The sequence below is a fragment of the Brassica rapa genome, chromosome A09, assembly GCF_000309985.2.
Source record: "Brassica rapa cultivar Chiifu-401-42 chromosome A09, CAAS_Brap_v3.01, whole genome shotgun sequence".
NCBI lineage: Eukaryota > Viridiplantae > Streptophyta > Magnoliopsida > Brassicales > Brassicaceae > Brassica > Brassica rapa.
Window position 1 is genome coordinate 10,321,681 of NC_024803.2, and position 24,397 is coordinate 10,346,077.

The 24,397-nt window shown below is 28.1% G+C and overlaps 1 protein-coding gene across 2 annotated transcripts; it reads left to right on the plus strand.

Annotated features, from left to right (window-relative positions):
* The first annotated feature begins 18,616 nt into the window (after window positions 1-18,616).
* On the plus strand, window positions 18,617-23,724 carry LOC103838479 (phosphatidylinositol 4-phosphate 5-kinase 8). Of its 2 annotated transcripts, XM_009114928.2 has the most exons (10): window positions 18,617-19,226; window positions 19,562-19,747; window positions 19,835-20,905; window positions 20,970-21,137; window positions 21,280-21,445; window positions 21,627-21,737; window positions 21,823-22,010; window positions 22,747-22,907; window positions 22,993-23,158; window positions 23,247-23,724. In XM_009114928.2, exons 2-10 carry the CDS (start codon window positions 19,737-19,739, stop codon window positions 23,524-23,526), a joined length of 2,322 nt encoding a protein of 773 aa, XP_009113176.1. In that variant the 5' UTR covers window positions 18,617-19,226; window positions 19,562-19,736; the 3' UTR covers window positions 23,527-23,724. The 2 variants fall into 2 exon arrangements, with proteins under 2 accessions (XP_009113176.1, XP_033135766.1); XM_033279875.1 differs by lacking the exon at window positions 18,617-19,226 and having other exon boundaries at window positions 19,558-19,747.
* The last annotated feature ends 673 nt before the right edge of the window (window positions 23,725-24,397 follow it).

A 24,397-nucleotide genomic window follows, 5' to 3' on the forward strand; every position in this document is an offset into this window, starting at 1 on the left:
TGGGTTTAAAGATACCCATCCATTTTATAATCCCAATAAAACAGTACCAAGCACCCATCCCTACCGACGCCCAAACAAACCATCTGGACCCCTTATGCTGATACTTGCATTCCACGCTACATCCGTACAGTCGCTCAAATACAATACTTGACAACTTAATCCTCAAGCTCAGAATCTTATAAAAGTTATATATGAGAATTATTAATATAAGATTTTAATGAAATTATATATTTATTTAAGAGTTTTAAAAAAAAATATATCATCAAATAATTATATTTTGAATTGACCCAACATAAAATAAAATAAATTTATATTTTTCATATTTATTAATTAATTTATGGTGTACATCTAAACAAGATTTTGCAACTACACTTACATTTTACTTTTATGCATATTAAATTTTACAATCATATGTTAAGAACATAACTTCTTAACATTTTGTAATCATCAAATTTTATTTAGAACTAAATATACCAATACAACAAATAATTATCGTAGGCAAAATAGTAGTCATTTGTGTTATGCTTTCTTACGTACATTTATGATCCTTTTTGGATGATATGTCAATCTTTGGATTTATAGGTATATGGTTTAATTTTGCTCTTTTATGAGTTTGTTTATCTCAAAATTGGATTCTATAATTTCTGATATGTATTTATAAAGGCTCATAAACTCACGCGTGAAGTTTTTGAATTTTGTTTTGTGAAATCTAATCCCAAAACAAAACAGTTTATTAGTTTCAAAAAGAAAATTTTATTCCTCAACAACATTGACAACAGTTTAGCCAATAATATCCATGGTAAATAATCGGTAAATACCAAATATGCTAATTAAATTAAATAGAACTAATCACAATAATATATATATATATATATATATATATATATATATATATAAATAATGATGAGATCTCTAAGCAATTCCATAACAGTAAAAAAGATCATTCAATCATATTGTATTAAATAATTTTTTAAAAAAATTTAATCAGTATTCAAACTTTGCCTAAAATTTACATATGATAAAAATTAATTAATAAATTTAAAATATATATTCACAAATAATAATATAAATTAATAAATTTAAAGTACATGATCCGCGCGTAGGGGAAAATGAGCAGTGTATGATATTTACATAATAGTTTGTAAAGAAATATTTATGTAAATAATATCATAATTTTATAAAATACTAAAATAAATTGGGATGGTTTTCAACTTTAGGAAAGAAAATAGTAAAATACATCGGAGACAAATTCATCTCCAATGTATTCCTCTATTTTTTCTCTAAAATAGAGTAACTCTATAATAGAGTTTGAGTTTACTCCAATGGTACTCTATTTTAAAGTAAAAAATATAGTGATGAACAAAAAAAATAAATTACTCTATATTTGGAGTAAACCTATTTTTCACTCTATTTTAGAGTGAAAAATAGAGTACCATTAGAGCATTTTTTACTCTAAACTCTATTTTAGAGTGAAAAATAGAGTGGAGTTGGAGATGCTCTAAGGCATGGCCGACGTAAATGATCGACGTTGAGATTTCACATTTTCTGATTCTTACTATTATAATATTTCAATATAATTTGAATATTCCCTTTGTTTTATAAAATAATGGTTTAAAAGTATTTTTTTGTTTCACTATATAAATTGTTTTTATATTTCAATGTAACTTTAAATTTATTGGATATTGTGTGGCCAATTTAATTATGTAAATTACTGTATAATTGATTAAATTTATATATTAAATGACAGTTTTCTAAAGTAATAACTTTTAAATATTACAGATTTTAATTAAAACTGATTAGATTTTGAAGCAGATGGAATAATCTATAAATTAACTATATATATATATATATATATATATATATATATGGAAAAAATTGTAAAGTGGTATCACCTTGAATTTTTCTCATTCTATGCATTCCTAATTGGAAGGAGATAATCAACATCTAATATTATGTTACTTCTCAGTATATTAGAAATGGTCGAACCGTAAACCAATCAAGGATGATGTAAGGAAGACATAAAGATATATTTCCAGTTATCACAAATATAGAATCAATTGACAACAACTTAATTATGTCCAGCGTAAGACAACATAGAAGAGTTTCCATACCTTCTAATATTATAATATGTCACTATATTAGTGGCTAAATCAGTTTTCTCTAGCACAAATATCCACTTCATTTTTGGAGTTTAAGCTTTTCTATCTGATGATATTAGTAGGTTGACCCCAAAAAAGAAAATGGTCGAACTGTACATTGTAATTGGAGAAAGAAAACAAACAAAAATCAACCGAAGAGTTTTAAGGTATATGAAACAAAAATTGAAAATAGCAATTTTCTGCAATTAAAGAATAAATCAATAAAATAAAATTGTAATATACACAGAAAAAAATATTTAGTAAAATAAAATCGTAATACAATTTCCATAATTGATAGTGCTCAGTTACACTAAAAAGTCTAAATTTATAACATACACAGTTTTATTTACATCTTTAAACTTATTATCTAATTTAAATGATTCTAAGAAAAGTGCCAGGATGAAGAGTTAGAAACTATACGATAAAATATAATACATAACGTTAAAAATACATTATCACTGATCACTAAAAAATCATGTTAGTTGTATTATAAATGAAATGACAACACATTTATTAAAACCATAGAACGACACCCAACAAAGTGTTATTAAATATACAAACTACAAATTAAATATGCTCAACGCAAACACACATAAAAATGAGACATCATATTTGGATATATTTAAATAAATAATTTTAAATATATTAAATTATTGATAATTTTAAAATTACTTAAAAAGAAACTAAATTATTAAAAATTAATATACAAAGAAAACTAAAGCAATATTTTGTAACGTCAAAATAATAAATGAATAAAAAATATATTATGTTAATAAAATAGATTTTAGATTTTAAAAACTTCTAATTCATGTAATATTACAAAATTCAATTTTTTTTATTACAATTAATATTTTACCATTAGATATATTAAAATAATATTCTATATCGATATTCAATTGTCAGTGTTCAACTATTACACGTAAAAAATACTCCCTCTATTTCAAAATACTTGATGTTTTAGGGTGAATACACAAGAATTAAGGCATACTTTCTTTTCTAAAAAGTGACATTAAAAATATAAAGTAAAACTAATTCAGCCAATCATAAAAACAACAATAAAACATTATTGGTGGCACAGTTTTCTGTAAAACTAAAACTAATATAAAAATATCAGAACATCAAGTATTTTGAAACATTTTAAACTCTCCAAAACATCATCTATTTTGAAACTGAGAGATTATTATGGGCCTGACTGGTTCAAACGCAGCGGTTGCGGTTGCGGTTGCGGGAGTTTGTGGATGCGGGCGGTTGCGGTTTCTAGCGGTTTTAAGAGATTTGTACGACTGGTACTGCGGTTAAAAATTTGTGCGTTTGCGGGTGACTTATGACTGGTTAACTACCAAATGCGGTAACAGTCAAATAATAAATTAACAATATTTACATTTAATATAATTATAAAAATATCAAAAATCATAAAATTATAATAAATATAAAATTTATATTTAGAAAGTTATAATTTTAATTTTTGAAAATTTATTGAAATTGTTTTTATTATAAAATTTTATAATATTAATTAAAATAAAATAGATATATTTTAATATTTTCATAATTTTAATTTTAAATTTTTTATTAAATATTTATTTCTTTGTATATATATTGTTTTAAAAAAAAGAAAAAAATTTTACCCTCCCGCAACCGCCCGCAACCGCAAACGCTAGCTGGAGCCAGCTTTTGAATTTATGAGATTCGGAGCGGTTTGAAGCGGTTTAGGGCGATTTGAGTGATTGTTGCAAACCGCCGACAACCGCTACCGACCGCAAAAGCTGCGTTTGCGGGTGGTAGCGGGAAAACCAATCGCCACCTATTAAGTACGCTTTTTTTTTTGAAAAGAGGGTTTTATATTAAAAGACTTGATTCTTCATATTTTATTAGTTAATTGTGTTACATATAATAGAGATACTTAATTCAAACTAAAAATATAAAAAAAATTAAATTTGAAAATTAGTTATAATATAATTTAATATACAAAAATTCACATAGAAATAAAAACGATAAATATAACAAATTTAAATATATTATCCGCGCGTAGCGCGGAAAAAAGATCTAGTATATATAGATTCCTCAAAACAATTTCTTTTAAAGCGTATCAATTGTCACCATCATAATCCGAACAACTTGCGAAGGATCTTCATTCAAGAATTGAAGCCGACATAGCATACTTATCATTAACATTAAAAACTCGATATATAGTTTGTTTATTAGTTGGACGTGCTAATCATTGTCATATTGATATAATCTAACTATTTATACAATCCATCGAAAAAATAATGGTTAGATGTAAGGTTAGGCGCCAGTTATATATATTTAAGAAGATGGGCATCGTGGATAGGATCGATCCATCGTTTGGTGATGGGGAACGAATCAGATTCACATTAGAGAGCTACTGATTTGAAATCTGATATTAAATCAGTGCTAATCATATTATAATAAGATACTTAAGAAGGTAAGATCTTGATACTTAGCAACTAGGAGTACGGCAAGGAGAGGGACAAATTAAAGGCAGAGACCGAAGAGACTCTCTTTTCTTTTGTCTCGATGCGTTACGTGACAACAACATTACTTTTTATTTAATTTACTTTAATGTTACATATGTTTTCTATGCAATCACATGCAACTCTTGTGTTTTCAATTAATTATCTCGTCCTTTTCATTTCAAACAACTCTTTCTGTTCTTTTTAAAACCTGAATATACTTTTTAAAGCAAACAGAAGTTAAATGATTATTTTTTCTCAGAAGAAAAGACAGAAATAGTGATATGCATAATGCATTTACTGCTCACCGTTTACTTTTGAAGTTTTCGTTTTGTTCATAGACGTCGACCAATAAAAACACAATGTGAAGAATTTCGTACACATCTCTTCGCAAACTTTGAAAAATTCTACATATATTTTATGGATGGCGTGAAGATAGTAAAGAACTAAAGATATTTACTTTGAGTAGATCTTTTTTTTTTTGACAAAAATACTTTGGGTGGATCTTTTAATCGTGATATTAGTTTTTACTTTTGTTCTGCTCTTCGAAGTTTTTACTTTGCAGATCTTTTACGTTTCTTCTGCTGTAACAGAGAGAATACAAAAGTTTCAACAAAAAAAAAAAAAACAGAGAGAATACAAGTTCTTTTTGGTCAAACAGAGAGAATACAAGTTATTTTCGTTTTGAATAAACTTTTCTCCACAATAAAGTCATGTTACAAAATAAATATTTTTGACAAATAAAAATCTGTAATAATAGAAGAAGAATAAATACGAATATTTTTTTAAAAAGGTATGGAATTAACCGGTCTAAACCAGCCTCTAACCAATGTAGTAGTAAACCAATATCAAACCGCCGGCTGGTCATTATAAATACATTTTTATATAGATTTGTTTGATTTTTTTATTTTGTGGGTGATTAGATGAGTTGTAAAAATCTTTTTTTTTAACTTTAGTTTATATATAGTGTGTTTAAAATTATCAATCATATTTTATTTCAATTTTTAAAGGTACAACAAAAAATGAAAAATGGACGAAAATTTTTATTTATTAAAATAAGATTTTTGTTGTAGGAAAATATATGGCTGTAGAAAATTTATTTACTAAAATAACCATTTTGTTTGATTTTATTATTCCAGTGTATTGCTTCAATTTTTTCTTTTAAAATCGAATAACTCTATGATAGAATTGACTTTTACTTTAATTATAATCCAGTTTAAAATAAAAATAAAATAATGAACAAAAATTAAATGTATTATTCTATTTACGGAGTAAATCTATTTTTATTTTTAAATAAAATAGGATTAAAGCATATTTTTATTTTTTACTTCATATGAAATTTAATGAGGTTGATGCTCTTAGGGGGTGTATCGAATCTGAAATTTAAAGTGATTTGATTATATTGAATTTTTAGATGATTTTATGTGAATATTAGAATTTGATATGATTTTTATTAAACAACTCTAGAATCTCATCTAAAATCATGAGATTTGGATTTTTATTTTTATAATTAAAAAACATTTCTCAAACACCTTACAATCACTTAAATCATTCTAAAATCTCTAATTTAAATTATGTTCAATAATAGTTGATTTCAAAATGATTTATAAAATGACAAGTTCAATAACAATGGATTTTAAAACATTTTTAAAAATCTTCATGAATTTGTCATTTTAATATAAATAATCTAAAACACTTGGCTGAATACATCCTCCTAGTCTACGAATCAACATTCCCAAGGGACATTTGCTAAAACCAACCCAAATATTCAAGTCAAATGTAAAAGTGTACCCCACTTTCAGTCAAATGCAAAACCAACCTAAAGGAGTAGTGAAAGTACTATTTCACCCTTATGACCAAACAAAAAACATAAATATATTTTACGTTTCTATCCTTTGGAAGTCTACACGTAATAAAAGAAGTCTACATATATATAGACTTCCTACGAAGTCTACTTTATAGACTTGTTTTGTAGTCTACACTCTAATTTGGTCTACTAATTTAATTTTGAAAATGTATAAAAATAATTATTGTGATATTTTTAATTAATCATCAATATAATGGATAATATGAAGTAAATAAATTAAAATTTCATATAATCGAACAATTTTGAAGAATATATACTAATTTGGTTATCATGTGCTAGACTATGTTCATAGTTTAGAAACAAAAGGTTCTAACATGTTATGTCTTTTAGTAGTTGATTTCATAGGGTTAGATTTTAGATTTTGTTTTTTTTTTGTTTTATTAACTTAAATCTGCATATTAATGTTTAGTAGTTTATATTTTGTATAAATGAGACTTTTTGATTATCAAGCAAAACATTTAGGGTTTGATATTTGTGGTTTAGGGTTTCGTAGACCTACAATAAAGTCTATTTATCTGAAGACGTCTTTTTCAGTCTATATTTTTCAATTTGTTTTACAAAAAATCATTATATTTAAACTAAGTTAAGTTCCTTAAGAATAAAAAAGTGAAATCATATACTATAACTATTAAAAAATAAAGAAATAAATTTAATAAATCATATATTAAAATTATTAAAATAATAAAGAATAAACAACAATAATTAAATTATTATAGTAGACTTCCAAAAAGGTCTACTATGTTATAGTAAGATCTACTCCAAAATTTTAATTTTAGTAGACTTCAAACGAAGTCTACAGTATCGTAAATTTTAACCTAGTTACATTTTTGTCTCCCTATATAAACAAAATTTATTCAATCTCTCTCTAAAGTGGCTGCACAAGTTCTTAAAACTCTCTCCCTTCTCTCTAAAACTTTCTTTCTTCTCTCTAAAATTCTCTCAATTGTTTCTAAATCTCTCTCATTATCTTCTTTCTCTCTAAAATTTTCTCAAGTCTTTCTCACAATATTATCTTGTCATTTTAGATATTATGATTCATGGTTTTCATCTTCTCCTTTAAAAAATGTAAGTTTTAGATCTATAGATTTTAAATGTGTATTTTATGTTTATTTCTCACAATATTATCTTTTTTTGGTAGGTATTATCACTCATGGATTTCATCATCTCCTCTAAAAATGTAAGTTTTAGATTAATAGATTTTAAATATGTATTTACATGTTTATATTCAAATAAATTTATAGATCAAGCTCTCTACATTAATTTGCTACTAGTTTACCTTATAAATTATATTATGTAAAGTATTTTCAGATTTAAAATTATTTTCACATTTCAAAATATATAGATTTTTTCAGATCTGAAAATTATCAGACAGTGTAGACTTCTAAAGAAGTTTACTAAAGCTTGCAGACTTCATATGAAGTTTACTAAACCATAAAGTTTAAGCAGACTTCATTGGAAGTCTACAAAAATATGACTTTAATTTTTTTTCTATGTTTTTTAATAATTTTATCTTATTTTGCAGGTATTTTCTTCCATAGTTGTTCTCTTCTCCTCCTAGAAATGTAAGGTTTACATCTATAGATTTAAAATATGTGTTCTAGTATTTATATTCAAATAAAGTTACATATTAAAATTCATATTAATATGTCTTTAATTTATAACTATTTTGTCTATTAAATCATATTTTTAAAAGTTTTTTAGATTTAAACTTATTTCATATTTTTAATGTATTATTTTTCAGATCTATTTTTTTTGATAGAGTAGACTTCATTTGAAATCTACTTAAAACTTACGGCTGGTAGACTTCAAATGAAGTCTACTAGCCTTGAATTTTAAGCAAATTTCATTAGAAGTTTACTCAAATATGATTTTAATTTTTATCTTATTTTTTAAAATTTTATTTTATTTTGCAGGTATTCTCTTCCAATATTTTCAAATCATCTTCCCAAAAATGTAAGCTTTCCATATATTCATTATAAGATATTTTGTGTTTATAATGAACTAAATTTATAGATTCATACATTATCTTTTTGCTTTGTTACAAGGATGACAAAAAACCATTTTTGAAATATTTTCCAGAACAAAGTATTTTCAAATTTTCTAAATGCACACTTTTAAATATGAAAATTTTCCATTAGTGTAGACTTCAACTAAAGTCTACTAAACAATAACTTTACGTAGACTTAATAAAAAGTCTACTAAAATATGATTTTATTTTTTATCTTATGTTTTTCTCATAACTCTATCTTATTTGGCAGGTACTTTTTCCAAGACTTTATTTGAAGCATCAAGATTATGAAAAATCAAACATACTCAAGAATACTTTTTAATATATTGCTCTGTAATAACTTTCATAATAAAATATTAATTTTTAAATAATTTTTTAATGCATAATCTATAAACATTGTATTCATTTTTAGTTGTTTTCACTTGTATGATATTATTAATTTTTTGTTAGATATCAATTTTTTCACAAGATCTAACCAACCAAACAAGTAAAACCACCATAAGCTAAAATAATAACTAACACACATGTGAGAAGAAGAAAATCTATACAAAATTTTCCCAAAAATTTTCAAGAATAATACTAATCAAAACAATTTGCAATAAGTATCAAGTGTATAATTATAACACATTAAATTGTGAAATTCATCCAAGACCATTAAAATTTTACTAACATACACTGTAAAATAATTAAATCATGAAAAAATATGATGAATAATACACAAATACACTTTTAATAGAATTTACGACGTAGACTTCAACTGCAGTCTACATTTGTAGATTTACAAAAACGTCTACACTTATTATTTAACATATAGTCAATCCAAATTTTTTTAGTGTATTGGCGCAGGCTTGATACACAAAGGCGTACAAAGTGTGTCTTAGATAACTCGATCAAGTTCCGTACTTGTCGATTATTCGTGACAGGCATAAGAGGAGTATATTCCTATTCGGAGTCATTTGTTTTAAATGATGTTTGGTAAGGAATAGGTTAGCACCATCTTCTCAATTTTGTTGTCCAGATCATAATCTTCTTGTGTCATTTCAAGAAGTTTACCATGTGTACAGCCATCATGCACAAGGAACATTCTTCAACCTTTCCGATTCTTCATCTTTTTCGAATATTTTGTCACCCAAAATGTCTTTGGCCCATACTTCACACTCGCTCTAAGTTTCCAACCACATCCTTGAACACGACACTTAGCCACATACAGAGTTTTTGTTGTCTTATATGCTGAAAATGTAAAATTATATTCCACAGTCACCGACTTCAGCTTTGAAACAAGCTCAGCCTTACTAGCAAAACTATAAACGAAGACTTAGAAATACGTCTACAATTATTAGCTAACAACATTGTCAAATCAAATGAATTATACCTTCATAATTATAAAAAAAAAATTATTTTCAAAATCACTCAAACCCATTAGGATTAACTAACACACACTGTCAAACAAAAAAACTAGAAAAAAATTTAATGAATAATACACAAATTCACATTTTTATAGATTTTTCTATGAAGACTTAATATTTAGTCTCTGAAGATGTTGACGTTCTTTTCAGTTTACAGACGTAGACTGTCAAATAGGTCTACTCTTTGGGTTGGTTTTTGCAATTGACCATTTTACGGGTTGCTTTCTATAGTTGAATAAAAGTTGTAATTTTGTACATGTAGACTTTCATTTCAGTCTACAATTTAAAAAGGTTACTTTTTGCAATTGACCAGAATTCATCCAAGATTTGACTTTCAGAACTAGACTTCATATGCAGTCTACATGTTTGAATTTTTTTGAAAGAGGTTAGTTTTGCAATTGACCAAGTTTGACTTCAAATCAGTAGATTAAAATGAACGTCTACGGGTGTGTAGACTTCTTGTGAAGTCTACTCTCAAATCCGACGGGTTGGTTTTGCATTTGACCAAAATAAAAAAGTAGACTTTATACGCAGTCTACATTTTTTTTAAGATAAGAAGACTGCATATGAAGTCTACAATTTAATAAATTTTTGATTGCTTTTTAAACTTTTTGGTCAAACACAAAACTAACATATTCCACGAAGTCAAAGTTTTGGTCAAATGCAAAACTGACCTTTTATAGACTTTGTTGGCAGTCTACATTTTGTAGACTTCCGTTGAAGTCTATTTTGAAAAGTCAAAAGTTCGGTCAAATGAAAAACTAACCTCTTTTAGGTAGACGTCTTAGTAAGTCTACCGAAAGTTTTATTTTTGTTGTCAAAGGTAAAGACGGAGACTACTGGGGAAGTCTGCGTTAGAAAAAAAATTTGTCTGCTCAATTGCAAAACTAACCCGTGCGTTGACAAATAGACTGCATCGTAAGTCTCCACGGAGGCGTAGACATACAAAACAGTCTACCGTCGCGACACAGATCTGAAAAAGAACGAAAACCATGTAAATAGTTACATTTTTCATGTGTAAAGCTTGTTTCCAACCTTTTCAACCGTCCAAACTCCAAATATGAGCAAAAAGAAGCATCTTTAACGATTCACTAATGAAGAAACTCGAAAATATGAAGTTTGTGATTATGAAAATGATAGTTATGAGAGTTTTTTAGATGGAAATGTAGAGGAGATGAGAGAAAATGAAGTTTTTTGGGTTATAATGAGAAAAAAAAGTGGTTGAAAATTGAATTCTAGAGCTTTAGAGCTCAAAAATGGTGGTTCATGGTGGTTGGAAAAATTGATGATGATGGCATTTTTGTAAATAAGAAGAAATGGTTAGGGTGTATTTGATTTTTTGTTAATTTCGAAATTAATAAAAAAATAAATAAAAATGGCAATTTTGTGAATAATTCAAAAACATAAGGATAGTATGGAAATTTTATTGATGAATAGTATGGACAAAAAAAAAAGGGTTGGTTTTGGATTTGACTTGAAAATATGGGTTGGTTTTGAAAAACACCCCATTCCCAAACATTCAAAACGAAATTGACATGTCCACATTTACAGTTCCCTCGAAAACAACAGTTAAATATAGTGGTCTCAAATTGAAACGATATTTAAACTTTCATATGTAACCAAAAATAGATGGGTTAATTTAAATTAAAAAAAGAATTGTGTTTTATTGTGGTTATATACATACAATGAATGTGGTATTCGAAATTAATAAAAATTATATAATAAAAGAAATATTAACTTGTAATTCTAGGAAAGTATTTAATCTTTATTAGTAGTACTCTGATTCTAATTCAAAATGTCGTATTTTCAGGTGTTTTATTGACAGCTACATCTCTGTTTTTATGACAGCTACATTTTGTCATTAATGTGTATATATATGACTTTTAATGTCAATTTTGGTGTGCTTTGTAGCTATATACACGATGATGATGAACGACCACAACGCTGAATTTCGGTTTTGTAACTGTAGTATAGCTTCCCATACGCAATGATGACCCACTTATAATTTTTTTTTTGTAAATATAAAGGGTTAAACCCGGGTCTATTAAAGACACAGACCTAATCTCCGGGTGGAGGTACAGCCCACAGATAGATTCTCTCCTGGGTATTCAAATGAGCTGAAAGCAATAGCCCATATCCGTGTGGCCAGCGGGGTTCGAACCAGAGTTCACCGTATTAGGTTTAATCCCTCAAGCGCCACTGGACTACCACCATTGATTCCCACACTTATAATTTATACAAACTAAAATTATATTCTGGAAGAAAATGTTCATTGGATGCTTCGAACGTTGAACTAAAATTAAGACACTACATATTCGTAAGCGTCTATCGATTTTGTCTTCTTGTGTGTGGTCATGTTCGGGTGAATCGAGATATTTAAAATACATATGCATACTATCCACCTCTGTATATTAAGATATTCATAGGTCGTAGCAAATTTTGAATTCACGTTCGTATGAAAACAATCGCATTAATGTCAGGCTGGATTTGTCGTAAACACGTAAATAATAAAACCATCACGTTCATGTAGTGTTTTAGTCTAGTAATTGTCGACGATTTTGGATTTTACTCATACAAAAGTTTGGCTATTAGCAATAATTAAAAACTGAGATCTTCTAAGAGTTGAATTGAGACGTAACCATGAGCTTCTTCCATCGGTGAATGATCCCTTCGCTGAGTTTTTAATATAGTACTTGGTTAATATCTGCGTCTTGCACGGCATGAACATTATATATATATTATTTTATATATCATAAGGTTTTTATATATTCTAAAATAATAATATATATTAAATAATTAAAAAGTCAGAACAGATATATAAATAAATTTTATAAATCCAAACAATAACTTTTTCTGTTTGATATAGTATATAATTAAATATAAATGATATTATAACATGTATATAGTATACTTTTATACTAATATCTATTAAATGATGTTTTCTAATCATATGATTTTTTTGATCATTTGTATTTTTATAGCAAAAATTTTAAATTACTAATAACAAAAATTTTATTCTGGAATTAATAGTTTCAGTAATTTATAATTTTTAAAAAAATTAAGTTGTCAATATTTGTTCACAGATTTTATCAAAAAATTGTTCAAAGTAAATTACTAAGTTATAATATTTATGTATTTTATATGGTATATATTTTAATTTAAAATTATATATATATACATATATATATATATTTTAATCTTAATACTTATTAAATGAGGCTTTCTACTTATATGATTTTGTAATCATTTGTATTTTGTCAAAACAAAATTTTTAAACCATGGATCACAAAATTTAAATGTGAGACTTTTAACAGTTTTATTAATTTATAATCATTTTTTAAAATTTAAAATATAGCATATTCAGAAAAATCTAAATTTTTATTATATGGTTAATATGGTTGTTTAATTTATTTAATAATTTAAAATAAAAAAATATGATAGAAGATACACTAACTTTTATCAAATTTTATCATTCAAAATCATTAATTATCATATATAATTTAGCCATATTAGGCAATTCCGTAATTTTTACTTAAGAAAATAATGAAGAACATTAATAATGAATTATATTTATTTTAATAAAAATGTTATTATATATTTTGAAAGACCAACATATTTCTCTAATGATTTTAAGAATCATCTTAATGATGATATGTATCTATAAAAAATGTTGTATTGCTTTTCAACCAATACATAAGGGATAGCTGTGAAAGTAAGATATTTGGTAATTACTATTATCTTACTTTAAATTTGCTAATAACCAGAAATTTATAAGTTTATAGAGATCCATATATTTATAGAACGACGTTCAGAAAAAAAAAGTTTCAACCATTCAAAATTGTTATCTTTTTGGATAGCAGATTTTTTTGTTTGAGAAAAATAAACCTATTATTTTTTAATTTATATCACTTAATATAAAAAATTTAGCTAGTAAATCAACTTGTTATTGGAGTTACTACCAATTACTATGCAAAATAAATTTTGTACATGAACGAAAAAAGATATTGTACATGTTGGCTGTTTAGGATAAAACTGACACGTTCAGACATTTGTCAATTCGACAACCATGCATACAGATCAACATAGGTTTTTTTTTTTGAGCTAACAGATCAACATTAGATCACGCCAAATCTATACTATTATTTACAAAGTAAATTTTCAGAATCGAGTTTTCACGTTAAAAGTTAGACTGGTTAATATCGTTGTTACCTTTAATAAATTTTTATATATAATAATTTAATTTAAAACGAATTTTATATTAATAATATTAAATTTCTAAAAAGATAATTCTCATATATTTTGTTATTATCTTGAAAAAATATTTTATATTTCTAACAAACAAGATAATACTTATATATTGTGTTGTTATCTTTAAATAATATGTTTATTATAAAAATTAAGATACAAAACAATATGTAATTAAATATTAATGAAGAAAAAACATTCTATAAAAATATAGTCTAAAACATTTCTAATATATGAGTGTTTTGAAAAATTCAACACAATAATTAGTATATATATTTTAATGAAATTTTCTGTCATAATAAATTATTTTATGTTTGGTATAAACTTGTTAAAAATATAAATAATAACTTAAAAAATTGCTTTTGAATTAACAAAATATAAAATAATAAATATCTATAAGAAGATTACGTCCGCATGTACAGACAAACACCTAGTTTTTACATGTTTACTGATTATGTTGGATGATATTCATTATCTAATATTCAAATCCGATATGATCTACTTTGGCAAAAAACATATTACTGATATAATCTTAGATTATTCTACAACATATATGATTTAATCAAATGCGAATAATATTAATGTGTTTTCACATCCATTATCTAAAATGAGCCTGATACATCTTTATCTATTAGTATTTTCAACTGGGTTTCTAAGCATTGATAATTATTAATAGATATATTATGATTAAATTAATGATAAATAATAAAAGGAGATGAAAAATATAAGAAATTTTTAATTTGATTTTTTCTTTTAATTCGTAACATACTTTAAACATATTATTTATATGAATAATTATATTTTCTCTTTCTACCTCAAAATTTAATAACTAAAATAAAAGAAAATATTAATACTTATATAGTTTTTTTTATATAGTTTTTTTTTGCTAAAACATTAATACTTATATAGTTGCGATACTTAAAAGAATTTTCATTGATGAAAAATGCTCTTAGAGCATCTCCAAAAAGAAACTCTATTTTAAAGTTTCTCAAACTCTATATTTGAAGTTTAAAAGTGTTATTCTCCAAAAGCAAAACTTCAAACTCAACTTCAAAACTATTTGTATTCTATAATATGGTCCTTATATTTGTCATAATCAATTTGAATTCATAAAACTTTTGTAATTAACCAGCACATATATAAACATATTACAACAATATTAATTAATAATATATTATATTAAAATATAATTTTTTAAAAAAATAACTTAATTAATATTAAACTTCAAGCAAAATACCATATTATTCCATAAAGTGATTTTCGTAATGCATATATGATCTACTAGTGCATTTTGAAGTAAAAATGACTCTCCTCATTTTTAATTTGTAGATTAGGGATAAAAGTTGTTGAAATTAAGTGATATTAATACTTGTAAATACACTATATCAGAACAAGAATGTAAAAGAAAAACATAAAATATTGCTAAGAACTAACTTTTATCGATGATATTAATACTCGTGAATATATTCAATATGAACAAGAAAGAATTGTACGAAAAGACATCATCAACAACAACAACAACCCTTTTCAGTTACACAAAACAAATTGGACAATATTTATAAATTTTGAAAGTTCCGGATCAAACTTACATGACTATTAGTGTTGTTGTTATATTTAAATATGTGTAATAGTTATGTCTTCATGTAATTTTTTAAAAGTTTGTTTGTTAAGTTTTTTTAATATATTTTTGTTATCTAAATCTAGTTTTAAATATTTTAAATCTTCTTTTAAAATTTTATTTAATTTTATGTGTAAACTTAAATTTTGTAAACAAAACTTAAAATACTTTTTTATAAAGATTAAAACAATAAAGAAGAAAATATTTATGAATCATAAATATGATGTGTAACTGAAAGGACCAAAATAAAAATAAAAATATGAAACTTCAAATTTGAAGTTTTGAATAGTGAAACTTCAAATATAGAGTTTTAATTCTCAAAACTTCAAATTTGAACTGGTAAAGTGTCTTTTAGAAATGCTCTTAGACGGTTCTCGTAGACACAAAAGCTTATGTGCGATGGCACTTGGGTGTGGGACAAGTTCGTACTAAAATCAACATAAATATCTACATTAACCTAAATATTTGAAAATTAATTTTCTTTTAAAAATATTCGAGAAGTCTTAAACAAGCTTTTACAACCAATTTATATTATTAAAAGAGAAGTACCTATTAAAAATTCAACATAAATATCTACATTAACCTAAATATTTGAAAATTAATTTTCTTTTAAAAATATTCGAGAAGTCTTAAACAAGCTTTTTCAACCAATTTATATTATTAAAAGAGAAGTACCTATTAAAAATTCCCCTTAGTTTTTTAATTTAATTACACTTCCATGCCACTGACCATTAAATTGAATTTTATACTTTAATGCTTGTCTTTTTCAGTTAGATTAATGTGTTTTCCTTAAATAAATCTGAGTTAAATGTAATTAAATCAACTTTAAAATACACATATATTAAAAAATTATTGAAACAAATATTAAAAACAACCTAAACTATGAAAAACAATTTAAAAGCTAGTTTTCACGCTTTTGGTCTTATAATACGTATACAATACCATATAAACAAAATTAATGCTTATTACTATAACTTAACAATAAAATATTGTGCATATATATTATACGTGATTCATTTATGTTTTAAACTTCCTTATTATAAACGTTTTGGAATATTATCATCAATTTTTTAATAAAAAAAATATTCCAGCAATATCAATTTCATATTTTGAATATAAAATTAACTTTATTCCCATGATTTTAGTTAAAATAGGCGGGTCAATTTATATCCCGTCCAATTGGGTTTTTAGAATAGTTGTAATTCATTTTTAGTTTGACCCAAACGCATAATATACTAATAATACATTTCAATCATACAATTAAATATGAAAGAAATGTCAATATAAATTTGATCTAACATAGTATATTAATATATATATATATATATTTACATCCAATCTTTTTGTATAGTTACATAATTGTTCCAACTCACATTTAATAAATACATATATATATTGTTTTTCATATATATATATATCATGATACAATAACAAAATATATGATATACATAAATCATTATATAAACACCCGTACGATCGCACGGGTCAAGCTCTAGTTATTGATTTAATAAGTTAAACAAAGTAATCAAATGAGACAAACACAACAGTGAACGTCTCAATTCAACTGTAGTGGATTTTTTTCTTTTACTTATTATAATATAATCGAAGGAAGATTGGGGATCAAAAGTCCAAAACTTGTTAATCTCAAATTGACAAATCTGGCCTGATAACACTAACCATTGTTCATCACCTTTTAGGTGCACACAAAAAGTTCATAATCTTTAATTCATTTTTAAACCTTGGGTGGATGGAAATGTTTTCTTTTATTTTTATAAAACAGATATCCTTAACCACATAAACATTTTGTTATCTTTCAAATTAAGCATTTAGAATGGCAGACCATAACTGAAACACCAGTAAAAAATGATTGTTTTTTCTTAAACTAAGAAAACTTTTTTGAATGTAAATAACGCTTTACTGATTTTGAGTTATAAGTATATTTAAAAAATATTATTGAATATGTATAAAAAAACGTTGCCAAATATGTATAAAATATTTTTTTAAAAATTAACTAAAACATTAATAAGTATGTATTTAAGAAAACATTCTTGAACGCATATTTAGAAATACCTTTATACATGTGTATTTATGAAGACTTTCTAAATTTAAATTATTGTATATTTAGAAAGACATTTCTGAATATGTATAACATTCGTCTAAATGAAGAAAATAATGTTAAATATGTATAACATCTTTTTAAGATTTAAGAACTTTTTTTTGTAAAGGTGTATTTAAGAAAAATTTTCAAATTTCTATTTTGGAAGACCTTCATACATGTACATTTATGAAGATGTTTTAAAGAATTCTTTAATACATTCAAAATTTTATATACAAAATGGTTTTCTAAAATGATGGTTTTAGGTCATTTATTCTAACATTACAAAAAATTATTAGTGACTTTTGTCATTGAATGTTATTTTCTGGGATAAGATTATAAAAATGATAATCTATAGATTTGATCTTATATATACAACTTCATTATAAAATTTCAACCGCTTTACATGATTCCATGATAATCTAAATTTAACTATATTACACTATGACAAAAAAAAACATATTAGACTTTTCAATAAATTTATTTTCAGTAATCTGTTCAAAAATCTAACCCATAGTATAAAAATATTTGTTATAAAAATACGGCCATTGGGATTAGTCGGATCCTCTCGAGGCTCCAGATACCAGAGTCATCAAAAAAATAAATTTTGTTAACTATATATTCAATATTGTAATCATTAAAAAGACAATATCTATTAGAGAAATACTATATGATAGTATTAAAACATATTTTTTTAAAAAAAAATATCATATAAGAATTCTTTTGCTAAAATATCATTTATCATAATTTAATATTTTTTATTCTATATTTAAATTTAGTGATTAGGTTTTAGAATTTATATATTAGAAGATGAATGGTAAAGTTAAAAAAAAAAGAATGTTAAAGTAAGATCTGAGATTCTGAGGTTAGGAATAATTTAGTCAATTTTCCCTTCAATAAATATTATTTTGAAGATTATTTTCTTCATACACTATTTTTGTTATTTTAAGCTATCTGATAGATATATGTGCTATTTATTACCGGAAGTAAAAACACACATTGATGAATGATTGTACCTGTATAAACTCTGTAGCAGCCCTATAGTTTTAACTTTATTAGGTCTGCGGTTTGAACCGTACAATCCCAAAAAAAAATGAAGACCGACCTTGTAGGGGCCATAAACAGAAAAATAATAAAACCTTTTCAAATATTAAAAAAAAAAAACAGATCGGAAAATCATATTAAAAAAAAAAAAAAGAAGAAGACTCGGAGACTGAGAGAAGAGAGAGGAGAAGAGAGAGGAGAAGAGCTTCGTGCATGGGCTACAAAACATTTACACAAAAGAGATTCTCCGATTGAAGCAACAACGAAGACTAATCATCCTCCTCTCTTCAATCCAGGGGTTTCCTTCTCCTTCTCCTCCAGCTTCAAAGGGCTGGTGAGTATTAGATTATCGGATTGCTTTCCTTTTTGAATCTGTCTCTCTGCTCCTCGAAATCCGTCGTGTTATTAGCTCGTAAAGTCATTTTCCGGGAATCGAACTCGCGATTCCTTAGTTCCTGCTCACTATTCTTACTTCAACGACGGTGTTCTCTTTTTGTCTATTTACTTTTAATCGGATTAAGCTGTTTGATAAATCTTTGTTTCTGAGTGATGGGTTTATTGCAATGGGCTCATAATTAGATTTTTCATTTTTTTTTTTGTTTTTGATGAATCTCTTAGACTAATAACTTCATTTTTTGAACTTTGTTTTGGTTAAAACCTGAATTGAAGCAATGGATGCTTTGACAAGGATGAATCATTGGTGAATGCCAGCTCCAGGAGTATCGGTGTCTCTCTTATGTAATTTGCATCTGGTTATAAACTCAAAGGAGTTATGAATGATCCACAATTATTGAGTGCTATATAAAAATGTTGTAAGAATCGAATCACCAGACTGCTTGTCAACATGGAAACAAGGTGTGTGTGTGTGTTTTTTTTTTCCTGCCTTTCAGCATTTTGACTTTTGCTGTCAGATCTGAAGTATGATTTTGTCTTTTTCCTCAGGCTGGAAGAGAGAGAGTTCTCAAACGGTGATGTTTATTCCGGTCAACTCAGAGGAACGCTTCCTCACGGGAAGGGGAAGTACGCGTGGTCCGACGGGATCATCTACGAAGGTGACTGGGAAGAAGGGAAAATCTCAGGGAAAGGAAAGATCACGTGGCTATCCGGAGCCAAGTACGAAGGTGACTTCTCTGGAGGATACCTTCACGGCTTTGGCACCATGACTTCCCCTGACGGATCCGTATACAGCGGATCCTGGAGGATGAATGTGCGCCACGGTCTAGGGAGGAAAGAGTATTGCAACTCGGATTCGTATGATGGGTCTTGGAGAGAAGGGTTACAAGATGGGAGTGGTAGTTACACTTGGACTAATGGGAACAGGTTCATTGGGAATTGGAAGAAGGGTAAAATGTCTGGGAGAGGGGTTATGAGCTGGTCGAACGGTGATCTTTTTAACGGGTTTTGGTTGAACGGTCTTAGACATGGCTCTGGGGTTTATAAGTACGCTGACGGTGGTTTTTACTTCGGAACATGGTCGCGTGGTTTGAAAGATGGGACTGGAGTGTACTATCCCGCTGGGAGTAAACACCCGTCTCTGAAGAAGTGGCATCGTCATTTCGGATACAACGACACTGGAAACTTCATCCTCTCTCATGATTCGTCGATAAACTTGGAGGAGCTGCGGAACTCGAAAGCTGTGTCGAGAACTCTTTCGGAGATAACAACGACGAGTGGGCTGGCGAGAAACTCTGGGAGAATGTCTGAGAGGTTTCTTGATGAAAACTGGGGTACCACTGATCCTCCAAGAGATTATATGGGTCATGGGCCCTTATCCAAGTCTGGGCGGTCTGCTGGCTCTGGTGAAAACGAGGGACGCGGCAAGAACCCTATAGTCTTTGAAAGGGAATACATGCAAGGAGTTTTGATTAAAGAACGGATTATGAGTTCTATTGACATGTCACGCAAGGCTAGGCCTCTGGATGGGCCTAAAGAGGTCAGCATTAGCGCTTGTGTGTCCTTCCTTGGGGGGAAATGGAACTATTATCTCATGCTTAATCTCCAACTCGGTATCAGGTATTATCAATGCTTGTACTAGTTTGTTCCTCTTACAGAAACATAACTTTTTGAAAGTTCACAGGTACACTGTTGGAAAAATAACGCCGGTGCCTCGGCGGGAAGTTCGTGCTTCTGACTTTGGAGAAAGAGCTAGGATCACAATGTTCTTCCCTAGAAATGGTTCCCAGTATACGCCTTCACATAAGTCTATTGATTTCGATTGGAAAGACTATTGCCCTATGGTTTTCAGGTTAAACATGTTTTCTTCCTCCATGTACCAAAAAAAAGCTTTAGAATCAACAGAAACAGTAGCATTAAAAGTTTCTATCAATACGTCTACTGTATTCAAGATTACTACATGTTCCTCAGATTATTTACTGTGCATGTCATAGGAATTTGAGGGAGATGTTCAAACTAGATGCTGCAGACTACATGATGTCTATCTGTGGTGATGATGGTCTGAGGGAAATTTCCTCCCCTGGGAAAAGTGGCAGTATCTTCTACCTTTCTCACGACGACAGATTTGTGATCAAGACATTAAAAAGATCTGAGTTGAAGGTTTGATATTAACTTAAACCAAAGCTATTATATTTATTTTTGGTCCTTTTGTTTTTTTTTTTTAATTCTTGTTCCCTTTTAGACGATGGAGTCTAGTCTTTGTCTTTACTTGTATATGTTTTTCTTTAGGATCTTATTTAATTTATGACTGAAAGCATCTTGTTTTTTTTTCTTCTTGTAGGTTCTACTCAGGATGTTGCCTAGGTACTATGAACACGTAGGGGAGCATGAAAACACGCTCATAACGAAATTTTTTGGAGTTCACAGATTAAAACTCAAGTGGGGTAAAAAGGTAAGAACTTGTTTGGATCTCTTTTATATCTTAAGAGTCATTATTTTCTGTTTTTTAAGCATGAATCGTTGTGCTGCTCTGATAGGTACGCTTTGTGGTCATGGGAAATATGTTTTGCACAGAGTTGAAGATTCATCGCCGCTATGACCTTAAGGGCTCTACTCAAGGGAGATTTACAGAAAAGAATAAAATCAGAGAAAAGACTACCATGAAAGATCTTGATCTTGCTTATGAGTTTCATATGGACAAGCTGCTGCGAGAGGCTTTCTTCAAGTGAGTTCTCTTCTCAATTCTTTTAATAATAGCTTCATCTGCATGAAAGGTAGCCTTTACATGTCACTTGATTACCTGAATGATAATATAATAGTCATTTTGCTACAAAACCATTAGATTTATGTACTAAGTGAATTTTTCGTATAAGTCTTCTTGCTGCAACTGCTTACTGTTTCTGAGAACATCTTATGATCACATCTGACCTGTAGCAATTTTCTAGCACTTGTCCTATTTTTTCTGTTGGATTTGTGAGGGTTGCAGTGTTGAAATTTATATTTTACTCCCTATGGAAGTCTTATCTATATAAGAATAGTAGATTTTTTGCAGGAGAGTAAGTTCTCACTGTTGTAAACTTCTTGAGTCCATTTCTGCAGGACCTGGCTGATATTTAGATAACTACAAAACTTAATATTTTTCCTGTACCTTGAAATGGGGTAAAGCAGTTATTTCCTACGATTTTGTAAATGCTTTTATTAAATAATTAAGATGATAGAAAAATTAGCTGCAGATGAGAAGTTATACTAAATGCCCTTCCTTCATTGCTGGCTCCACACATCCCTTTAGAAAAAAAATGTTTACTCTTCGCTGCCTTGCTTTAAGTTTAGTTCTACTAGTGAATTTTTGTTTGATGCTCTTCCTATGTTTGCTTGGATTTTCCATCGTCTTAAATTGTTTTAGTTTTGAATTTGTGTGTTGTCTAATCTTTTGTGGAACCTCTTTGTTTCCAAAATGTCAGGCAAATTGTGTTAGACTGCTCGTTCTTGGAATCTCTGCAAATCATTGATTACAGTCTTCTGTTGGGATTACATTTTAGAGCTCCAGATCAACTTAATGATATCCTAGAGCCTCCCAATGAAATGTCAGATCAAGAAAATGACAGTGTTGCTTCTGTTGAAGGTAGTTTGGCCTCAATGTTTTTTTTTTTAAAAGGTTTATCTTCTGTCCAGAGTAGATAAACAATCTCACTGTTGTGTTTCTTCAGTCGGTTTGCCTCGTGAACCATCCATTCCTCCAAAAGGGCTGTTATTGGTTACTCACGAACCTAATTCCGTTAATACTGCCCCGGGACCTCACATCAGAGGAAGTACACTACGAGCATTCGCTGCTGGGGAGAAAGAAGTTGATCTCATTCTACCTGGAACTGCAAGGTCAGTCACTTCCCATTCTCTACCTGGAACTGCAAGTTAATCTTGTGTTCACTAAATATACATATTACCGTTTGGAATTGAACTTCAGGCTCCGGGTACAGTTAGGAGTAAACATGCCAGCTCAAGCCCACCACAAACTCCGTCAGGACGAGGAGGAATCAGGGACGGTAGAGCTCTTTGAAGTATATGATGTGGTTGTTTACATGGGCATGATCGACATCCTGCAAGAGTACAACATGAAAAAGAGAATGGAACATACTTGCAAATCAATTCAGTATGATCCAATGTCAATTTCAGCCATCGAGCCTACACTTTACGCTAAACGGTTCACTGATTTTCTCCTCAAGGTTTTCCCAGAAACAGCATAGAGAGAGAGAGAGAGATCAAATGGTTTCATGATTTGACCCGGTCGGTCGATATTCTTTCTTACTGTTGATAAGCCATAAAGGACTGAGGGATTTGGCTCGTATAATGTTATTTCGTCTTTTATGTACACTAACATTTAGGATCTTATACCTTAAAACAAATTTTCTAGTATTGAGTAAAAAAGTCCTTTCTAACTTTTAGTTTCTTTAAATGGGAATGCTCTATGTTACTGTATTTAAGCATCCATATTAACAAGCAAACCATGGAAGATGAGTGTGGTCAGCTTCGTCTTGGTCGAAAATAATAAAGTGGCAATTCTCACTGCCACTTTATTTGTTTAGTCCACCACGAAGCTTACCACCTTTCTCCACCAAGAAACTTACCACCTTTTTGATGCAGACAAGAAATCCATCTGGATCATAAGGCTGTTAGGTGGTATAAAGATCGTCAATAAATGTGCGGAAAACCTTTAAATAAGATTACGAGCCAAAGCCTCATTCAATCTGCACAAGAGAGAGAGTTACAACTTGCTTTCGAGCCTAGGAATCCATCTAAGTAAAGAAACAAAAGAAATGAAGTATAAGTTATGTTTTTGATTGATAAAAAGGGCGCCTTTACAATGTAGAAATGAGATGAGCTTTATAGGCTCGTGTACAAGAGACCTAGCAACGGTCATGAACAAATAAGGAAGCTAAATTATTCAGAATAATACTCTTTTATCTAATTCTCCTCTGATCTTTATATCTTGATATTTTCCGCATAAATCCATGTAATAAATGTCTTCTTATCCCCTGAGATCTTTCCAAGCTGTGTGTTAGCAAGAGAAGAAAAGGAAAGATACGCCTGATCCTCTGTTTTATGGTGCATATCAGA